The sequence below is a fragment of the Aegilops tauschii genome, chromosome 7, assembly GCF_002575655.3.
Source record: "Aegilops tauschii subsp. strangulata cultivar AL8/78 chromosome 7, Aet v6.0, whole genome shotgun sequence".
NCBI lineage: Eukaryota > Viridiplantae > Streptophyta > Magnoliopsida > Poales > Poaceae > Aegilops > Aegilops tauschii.
Genome location: NC_053041.3, coordinates 626514104 through 626524302, shown reverse-complemented (window position 1 = coordinate 626524302; position 10199 = coordinate 626514104). Strand labels below are relative to the sequence as shown.

Sequence of the window (10199 nt, the reverse complement as noted above, 5' to 3'; positions counted from 1 at the left end):
TACAACCATTCACATTATGGAGATCTATCCCAATTCTATCAACATTATTATGGTATCATGGATATAAAACGATGCATAATTTTGAGTATTTGTTATATCTAGTTATGAAGGCAATTAATTACTTACTTTTAGTAGCTTTTTTTGGGGTGGGGGGGGGGGGTGATTTTAGTACATTTCGTTCATATGGATAAAAAAAGATGCATCATGCCAAGTTCCAATTTTCAATCATTTTCAACAGGAACCTATCTTCTAGGTATTTCTAAATAGTTGGAACATTAGTTGGAACCCACTAAGCATTTTTGCCGCTCTCTCATTTAGTCACGTCACCAATTTTTTTGAAGGCAACTACTTCACCACAATTATTAGACAACCATGCAGGAACAGAATCGTGCACTGTGCTGGACTTTTTAAATCCCCCAACATTAAACCTCATCTCATCTCCCCACTTTTTTATCATTTGTTTTTAGAAAAGGAGGATGACCCCCGGTCTCTGCATCTGGGCGATGCATACGGCCACTTTATTAATTATTCTCACAAGATCTTACAAAGCCATACAACAGCAAGACCGGGGGTTTTAGTACATTTCGTTCATATGGATAAAAAAGGATGCATCATGCCAAGTTCCGATTTTCAATCATTTTCAACAGGAACCTATCTTCTAGGTATTTCTAAATAGTTGGAACATTAGTTGGAACCCACTAAGTATTTTTGCCGCTCTCTCATTCAGTCACGTCACCAATTTTTTTGAAGGCAACCACTTCACCACAATTATTAGACAACCATGCAGGAACAGAATCACGCACTGTGCTGGACTTTTTAAATCCCCCAACATTAAACCTCATCTCATCTCCCCACTTTTTTATTATTTATTTTTAGAAAAGGAGGATGACCCCGGTCTCTGCATCTGGGCGATGCATACGACCATTTTATTAATTATTCTCACAAGACCTTACAAAGCCATACAACAACAAGACTAAAGCCACCGTCTAAGCAACAACTGTCGCTACACCTATCCAATTGATGAAGGGGCGCAGATAGTCTGGGCCTAATACCAAACAGACATCGCAGCCAAACCTAAACATTTAAGACCTGAGGTCCCAACCAGGACGCCTGCCGGGTATGGGGCACCTATCAGTCCCGTAAAAAAACTCCCACTTGTAATCATTTGCATCCTGCAGCCGACCGTCTCCCGAACCTTCGACCTTTCTTTTAACACAATACAGACACAAGCGCTCATATATACGTGCATATACTCACCCCATATGAACGCACACACGCACACCTTATCCCTATGAGCACTTCCGAGAGACTGAGCCGGCATATCATCTTGAGATTTTACGAAATCACCGTAGACACCTCGCAGTTGACGGAAACGTCTACTCCCACTAAACATGTATCACCAGAAATCCTGAAATAAATTTAGAATAAATGTGAGCACCAGGACTTGATAGTCCATGCGGCTCTCTCTTCTCTCTCAAAGTACTCCCTCCGTCTTTATTTAGTCCGTGTATTAGCTTTGGTCAAAGTCAAGCTTCGTAAATTTTGACAAAGTTTATAAACAAAAATATGAACATATATAATAACCAATCAATACCATTAGATTTATTATTGAATGTACTTTCACCTCATATAGATTTGTTATGGTAAAAGTTTATATTGTTTTCAGTCAACTCTAATACGCATAGTAAATAAAAATGGAGGGAGTATGCACTACCTCTGTCCTGGTTTACTAGTCTCCCTCGTATTTTGGATCATATTTTGACCATGAATTTAAACAAGAAAATATAAGTTATACTTAACAAAAATAATATTGTTGCAAACTACATTCAAATACGCATCCAACAACATAATTTTTGATGACGTACATTAATATTTTGCTAATCAAATATGTGGTCAAAATTTGATCCAAAATACGATTGGGACTAATAAACCATGACGGAGGTAGTACTCTCAAGAGTGCAATTTTTTATAATACTTATGCTGGTACTCTCATTATTATTATGTCCCATGGTTTTCTCTTGGTGCACGTATTTTTATAGATAAATTTCTCATATGTTTTCTCCCAGTTACTCATGCAAAACTTCCTCAATCAACGTAGAATTTTACAAATATATATCGTATAATTTCCTCCCATTACTCAAGAAGTCTATTTCAAGATATAGTCAGAAGGTCCACAACAATGCGACGGGTATCTTCTACTATATCCAGTACGTGCAAACCATTTATAATATTCCTCAAAAAGAAAACATGAACACATAGATATGCAATCTTGCAATTTAATCATTGTGGCTTTGAACACGAAGTCGGTCAACACGAGAGAAAACAGGAGAGGCGCGATTCTGGACCATAGTTCAGCCGAACCTATGGTCCACGCCATCCGATTCACCAGCCCTCTGCATGTGGATCCGTGTCCTTTTTGGATTCAAATATTTTGGTTAAGTATTAAACAGTTTTAAGTCCACATTAAGCACTTCCCCCTAGGCCTGGGCTAGCACGTATCACTAGGCATACTGTAGCATTTGTGTCAGGCCTAAGGAATAAAAAACTTCTCATTACTGCGAGGCATTAGATATTTTTGCCGGTTATATTTTCTTATCTTTCTTTTGCGGGCAATATTTTCTTATCTGTAAATTCAGACCAGCTAAAAAACGCCAATGATACGTGTAGATATGATGTGTCATTCATTTAGAAAAAAAAGTATGGATCATCTTCAGAATATAAAGAATAGAACGAGCGGAAATCCGTTGGTGCTCCAAGGAGCGCGCACTCCTGCACGCGATTATTTCAAAGTGTGAAAAAAATTTCAAACAAAATTTGACGTATACATCTCGATATTATATGTGTGCACGTCAACTCCATGCATGTCTTGGGCTGAGAGCTGTTACCCATACCAAAGCAATAAAAAGTAAACAGTGTTTCGTGGGTGGCCCCCATTCAAGGTGTCCAATGCAACGTCACTATTTTATTGCCTATGATGTGAACATCATATAGGGTTATTTAGCAGGGTAGGGGTTCATAGTCATCACTAACTACTTGCGCCATGCATGACTACTCTCACCATCTTCCCCAAACAGTTGGCGCCATGCATTGTTTAATACACTGTGCATAGATCCCCATGAGTGATGTCCAGAGATCAATGGTGTTGAGTGTAGGTTCGTGTGAACCATGGTCCCGTTGAACATTCTTGGAGAAAACAGGCGCTCTGCTTTCCCCTCCCCACCTCTACAATAGATAGCGTGAAAGGGAGAGTTCTTGCAATTCACCTCCTTCTGCCGGTGAGGGCGTGGATCCCTGCCTCCTTCGCTCACTGTTTCAACGCGGGAGGTGGGGATCCCGTCCCTGTCTTCGGCATGTAGATAGGGTACATGTGTTCTGCGATAACTTTGATCTGGTGAAGGGTTCATCGGTGTCCAGGAATAATGTGTTTGCCGCTCTCCCTTCGCCTAGGTGGTGCTTTGGATGCAGACGAGTTGCGGACGGCGTGGATCTACTACTGATCTATGGATTTGGCAGTTTGTTTTGTTGTTTATCCAACGAAGATGTGGTGCAACGGCGATGTCAAAAATAAGGTACCCTCATATCCTTATTATCTATGTTGTTGGCGTGTTCATCGACAATGTTGAGGAGGGGGGTGGTTTGTTGGCCGCCCTTCGGGGGTGGATGATCTTGACTCTTGAGCTCACAAGCACTGGTGTCGTGGCAGTGGCGACATTGGTGGTATGGTTTTTGCCTCCCGGCTCCTTCCCTGTTGCAGTGATGTTTGGCGTCTCTGTGGAGCTTGGGTCTGTCTTATGAAGATGTTGATCTTGTGATGCTTGTCCGGTGGATGGGCTCTCGGATCCGTGTTCATTTCGATGAAGGCGGCTCTGCTTCAAGGGTGCTGGTCCGGCAGGACCATGGCACGTTGACTTCCCAGCTACATCAAAACAAGAGTGGCCGGCTCTGACAGTGGAGGTTGCAGAGTGGCGACAGCGGCACGCAACCAACCTGCTCAAGTGGTGTGAGTCCGTCGGCACCCGTGGGTCCTTATTGTGATTTTCTTGTTCTTCAGGGGGGTGTTTGTATTGATGGAATGATTAATAAAGCAAAGGGTCTTTTCACACAAAAAATTGTACCAAACTATTTAAAGTCGTTGTATGGCACAACTTCGAAGAAAGCACTAAAGCATAGACTATGCTAATACAGTAAAGAAAGTACAGATTGTTCCGGAGATATATAGGCAGCAATCGCGGGTGTTCTCAAAAGAAAAGCTTCTCTACCAATTTTTTAAAGAAAGTTGCACGCATTCAAACCACAGGAACAGGGATCGTAGAACACGCGTCAACATAAAGGCCCTTGAACAAAGGAGATAACACCGAGAAGTCGCACGAAGGCCCTATAACAAAAGAGAAAACGGTACTAAGATACTCGGAGGACCCGGTGCCAGCCGCAGCCGCAAACCAATGAACTCCGACGACTCCGAAGCAATCGCCGATGCACAAATCCATGGAACGGAGGAGCACCATCACGTACCTGCGCTTTCGTGGACTTAGGGTTTGCCCACTGCAAGCGGTGAAACCCTAACCGTTGTAGCTCGTCGGCCGGGATGAGATTCCGGACTCCTCGGCGCGTCGTCGCCGTCACCATTAGGAACAGCAACAACCGGCGTGCCCCTGTGAGGACGACGCTGCCAGAGGAACAGAAGCTCCATGGCGAAGTCTACGAGGCTATACACATGTTCATGATGTCAAGTAACATCACATATATGTCCAAAAAAAGCATTTATAAATAAAGAAATATAATGGATAGACATCGCATGGTTCCCACTCGATTTATGTCGGCTCATCCCCCGTAACCCCGGCCCATCACCCCCCGCGTCCCGGTATATATATACGCGACCCCCCTCGAGCCCCCGAAACATTCCAGGCTTGTTGTAGCATCTCGCCAAGTTCCTTGGATCATGTACTGCGAGGGTGCTTGCCGGCCTTGATGGATCATTGGGTGCCTCCTTCTTCTTCTTCCTTCTCCGGCGCGGATGCGGCTTCTTCGAATCCTCGCTGCCGCTTCGATGAGGTGTGGAGAGCATGCGGGAGGTCCGGCACCGCGGCTGTGGCGGCGGCCTGGTGGGCGCTCGGCGCGCTGCTCACCTTGGTCTTCGCCGTCGGTACGTGCCAGGTTTTGGTTCCCTTCTGTTCTCGGTCAATGCCTGCTGCCCCCGTGGCTCCAATCATTTGCTACCCGTAGCCTTGCTGTTTGATTAGTACGAATTGTACTTGGGGTTGCCCGAGATTGGGTACGGTTTTGGGTTCCTGTGCAGATTTTTACTTCCCGGTAGCTGTTGGCACTCTGGGGTTTACGTTGTGGTGCATTCATATTTGCTCGAATTGGCAACAATTCAATCTCGTAGGCAGAAATTTTGGAGCTTCTTTGCCACTTTTGTCACGAGACATGCTAATTAAGCTCACCTTCCGCTTTCATTGTTAATGTAGATGTTTTATGTGGTTCGTGGTCGATCATGTTTTTGTTCTCTGTCTGGGTCCTGCTTGCAAGTTTTAATTAATTCGCTGGGTATTGCATTGCAATTATTCCATGAGTAGGCCATGTTGTGTAAATGGCTGGTACATTATCTGAAAGTTCTCCCATTGTAAATTGTTATTTTTGAATGCAGTGGGTTCGGTAGTTGGGTTCTTCATTGGTGCCTGCATGGGGATGTCCACCGAAAGCGGCGTGCTCCGGGGCGCCGGTGTGGGAGCACTCTCCGGTGGGGTCTTCTGCACCGAGGCCGTTGAATCCTGCATCGAGATTTGGAGATCCAGTGAATCTGGAAAATATAGCATTCTCTTTGTGGTGAGTGTGAAAGAACTCACCTCTTCTTTCATGCATCGAGAAAAGTAAACGATCATTTTCATGGACCTACCTGAGCACATACCTCACTAGGATGCGATAGGTCTAAGCGTGAGATGTGCGTAGTGGCTGATTTATTTTGGAGGTCATTCAGTTGAGGAGAAATCGGGAAACCATGGAAACATATGCTAGAAGTAAATGTTTTATCCAGGAAATAATATTGCATTTTGTTTGTTTTCATACCATGCCATCATCATTTTTGTGTGAATAGGCGAAGTAGTCATTCGTAAGCAGATCGTGTTAGGTTTTACTTGTTCTGATGTTCTGTGTTGGGTCTTTCAGCTTGACATCATCTCTAGCCTCTTCAGTGGACGAATTGTTTGCGAGATGGTCAGCCCGGCACTGCAACATGCAGTGCAAAGCCAGGTATATAGCTCTTCATATAAGCTAGATGTAAATTCATAATGATTGGTAGTGTGATATCATTGCTCTCTAATGGCTAAAATGGGAGGATACCCCAGTAACCACGGCAGGTTGTAGTAAAAATAAATCTTATATATTCATCCAATATAAGTAAAACGCTTTCAAACCTTACAATTCAACTGTTGTAGTCGATTCTTAGCACTAAAGTAGTTATATGGAGAATAACGTTTCCCTTTCTCCTGCAAAGGAAGCTTCTAGTCATAGAAATATCTAGAACTAGCTAGATTGTGGGGCTACAAGATCAAACCTTAAATGTCCTTGTTGTGGCATCTAAAATATGAAATTCTTCAGGTATGTGTGTGTGTGTGTGTGTGTGTGTGTGTGTGTGTGTGTGTGTGTGTGTGTGTGTGTGTGTGCTATTATCTTAGAACAAACAAATAATCATGCTAAGTAATAGTACGATATGAAGTTGAGAAAAAAAACATGATACTGACATGTATTATTGAGTAGATTCCACATTATCCGCTAAAGAAAGAATAGATCACACATTATCCAAGATTAAACTTGTGAGTGATCATTTCACACCATCTATGATATAGGACTATATACAGTGTGTTCCTTCAATGCACATGCACATACAGTACTCTTTCTGATTTCATAGACCAGAGACTGCCAGAAGCGATAACGACTTCTAGGCACGACAAGTATAATTGCATTTGGTGTTGATTGCGACTTGGCAAGGTTCTACTATGTGATTGCTATGGCAGTTGCTTGCACACCACGCTAGGTCTGATCCAAAGTTTTGTGTAATGCAGATGAGTTCACTGAGTACACCATTCATCGACAACAGTGACCTTTTCGAGACCGGCGGTACGGATGGCATGTCAAGAGATCTGATCAACAAGATCCCGGCGATCAGGTTCAGAGCCGCAACTGGTTCTGATCAGGAAACTGATGAGAGCTGCTGCTGTTCAGTGTGCCTTCAGGTTAGTGTGTGAGCTTGACTTGCATTGTTCGCCAAAAAATAGTTTCTTGGACTGATGACATGTTACTACTAACCAGGATTTCGGATCGTGCCAATTTGTGAGAGTTTTGCCTCAGTGCCAGCACATTTTCCATGTGCCATGCATCGACAACTGGCTTCAGAGAAACGCGTCCTGCCCACTGTGCAGGTGTGGTGTTCATATAGTAGACCATATGCATATGTAAACAAATTGGCTGTGCACCTGGTGTATTTTCATATAGTCAAATACCCGTACGTGCTTGATGTGTGTGAGAAAAATCTGACATGAAATGACAAGAACCTTCTTCATGATGCGTCTTGAGGAAAATCCGAGGCTGCTAGTAACGGCTGGCATTTCCTTTTATTGGGAGCAGACGGAACCTCTCCATCAGCATGCTGTTTAGAGAGCGAGACGTGACGTGCCTACTCGCAGAAGGTACAATGCGACAGACAAATTGATTGATACAACCATCAAGGAGGTTTTAATAACCATGTTTTATGGCTATGTACTGATGGAGAGGTGATCCAACGTCGTTGCTTTGTGTATTTCACCATAAATCCTCTAATTTCACTATCAATATGGGTTACTTGTGAGACCCGGCTAGAAGGTCTGATATATACAATTGTATTCTCAGTTATCTCTCCTACTTAAAATCCTTTGGACTTGAAATTCACCTTTTAGACTATCAGGAGGGCAAGAGCCCCCTGGTTCCATTGCATTAACGAAAGGGGTGCGCTAGATGCCAGTCGGTTGTACGGATAAAAGAACAGCCACCCTCTCTATCGTCCGATTCATCCTCATATATGCTTTCCTAGGCTCCCAGCCGTCTGACAAGTCAAAACAAAAAAGCACTCTTCATCTCATCACTAGCACGCTTCTTCCCCGCCGTGACCGATCACCCTGGGCGTTCGGGTATTTCGATTCGGGTACTTCGGTTTATGGGTAATTCTGATACTCAAAAATAGGAAACAAAAATTTTCTGCCAAAAAATACCTGAACCCAAATTACCCCAAATTTCGGTTCGGGTAATTCGGGTACCCAAAGAAACATAAATATTCAGAGCACACATCAGCTTTTGGTATGAATAAATCGGCTAGTATGGGTATTTTAGTTAGTATGGGTAACATGACAGTGTAATAATAGCATGAATAATTTGGTTAGTATGAACTAGTCGTCAACCCGTGCACCTGCACGGGCTAGCGATTTAAATACTACAAAATTAGTGTTTGACAATCATAAGCAGTCACTGAATTGTTTCATGGTGATACATTCTAATAATACTTATATATTTTTTAGCATTGTTTTTCTTGATTAGTTAGATCCCTATTTACATTGATTTTAGTACTGTTATTCCAAAGTCTCTGACGTAACTCAACATATTCTCATCAATATGTATACAAATGTTTTCAAACTTTTTTCTTGAGACTGCGTTAATTAATTTCTATTTTTAATGGACATACGCGCATGCATGCATGCTTGGAGCATGTTTCACTTGTATCTAACTTTGATATATAGCTATATTTAGGCCAAGTGTTCCTTGTCTCCAAATGTGGCTAAGGCTAACAGAATCCATGACATGCAAATGTATGCACATTAAAGTGTAGAAAATAGCGGTTGCTATAGTTTAACTCAAATATACCTCAAAGTTGATGCCCTGCATTATTTCGTATATATGTATTTTCTTTTATTTCTAGCATTTATGTGCATATGAAATCTAACACATGGAAATGTCGTATATATATGCATGTGATTCGACCATTACATAATCCGGATATATTTGTGTCTTGTATAATCCAGATATATATGTGTCTTGTATATGATTCGACCTGCCATTTTCAAACCCTAGAATATATCAATATTTTTATCGGAGGCGTCAGGCACCTGAATATACCATAATAACAACAATGATCACTGATGTATCTTGATCCGAGGTGCCGGACATGTCGTGATATCCAGCATGTAAAATTGCTGGGACAATGGGAGAACCCAACCATAAATGATTGTATCCACTTATTCCATCCATGCTTGTAATTCACGGGATTAAGTAATGAGACCAAACCTGAAGGCCCATTTACATCAAGCAATATATGCTGGATTCAACCTTGGTTTTCCCATGGTGGTAGCATGCAAGAGAACAAAAGCAAAGAAGGTCATCCATCACAGAATACAACTCAACGATCAGAGAAGGCGTGGCGCCGTCCGTCTCTACTGGAAGGTGCAGGAATATTGAAGGGGAGGAGACGGCCGTGGCCATGTACTGCAGGAGTCCACGGCGATGTTTTTTTTCCTTTTTATATCCGCAGTCAAGGTTGGGTAGAGGCTTCCTTTGTTTTTTTTCACCAAAGATTGAATCTATACGTGAAAGGAGAGGAACGTGGTGATGGCCTTTTTTTAGGAAACGTGCTCATGGTCCTGTTTTTTTAATCGATCGTGGAGTTTTTATGGGTGGAGCTTCCTTTGTTTGTTTCACCAAAGATTGAATCTATACGTGAAAGGAGGGGAACGTGGTGATGACCTTTTTTTGGAAACGTGCTCATGGTTCTGTTTTTTTTACAACTGTGCTGATGGTCCTGTTTCTTGTGAGACATGGTCTCTTATAACGGTGTTTGTTTTTCTTGTGAGATCACAACTCTTATAACGTTTTTGTTAAGGAAAATATTGATGTTTTTTCTGATGTTAATTATGTGCAGGTTGAGTCAGGTTTACGTCCAGATTGGTTATTTTTTTGCCACGGGTGTAACACAAATTGGAGGGTCAAGATAGATCAATTACATAGATCGGATGATTAAGAATGACTAACATACTTTTAATGATGTGGATTAATGTGGAGCTTTGTATGGTGCCTCCAATTAGTAAATATATAAAAGATAATTCGGGTAGTATGGGTATTTCGTGTTTTCCAAACTGGAACCTGAACCCTAACCCTAACCCGAAGACCGAATAGCTAGG

The 10199-nt window shown here is 42.3% G+C and overlaps 1 protein-coding gene across 1 annotated transcript; it reads left to right on the top strand.

Annotated features, from left to right (window-relative positions):
- The first annotated feature begins 4937 nt into the window (after positions 1-4937).
- Positions 4938-8240, top strand: LOC109743784 (NEP1-interacting protein-like 1). Its single transcript, XM_020302873.2, has 5 exons — positions 4938-5143; positions 5648-5826; positions 6166-6249; positions 7062-7232; positions 7309-8240. Exons 1-5 carry the CDS (start codon positions 4969-4971, stop codon positions 7453-7455), a joined length of 756 nt encoding a protein of 251 aa, XP_020158462.1. The 5' UTR covers positions 4938-4968; the 3' UTR covers positions 7456-8240.
- Positions 8241-10199: the final 1959 nt, after the last annotated feature.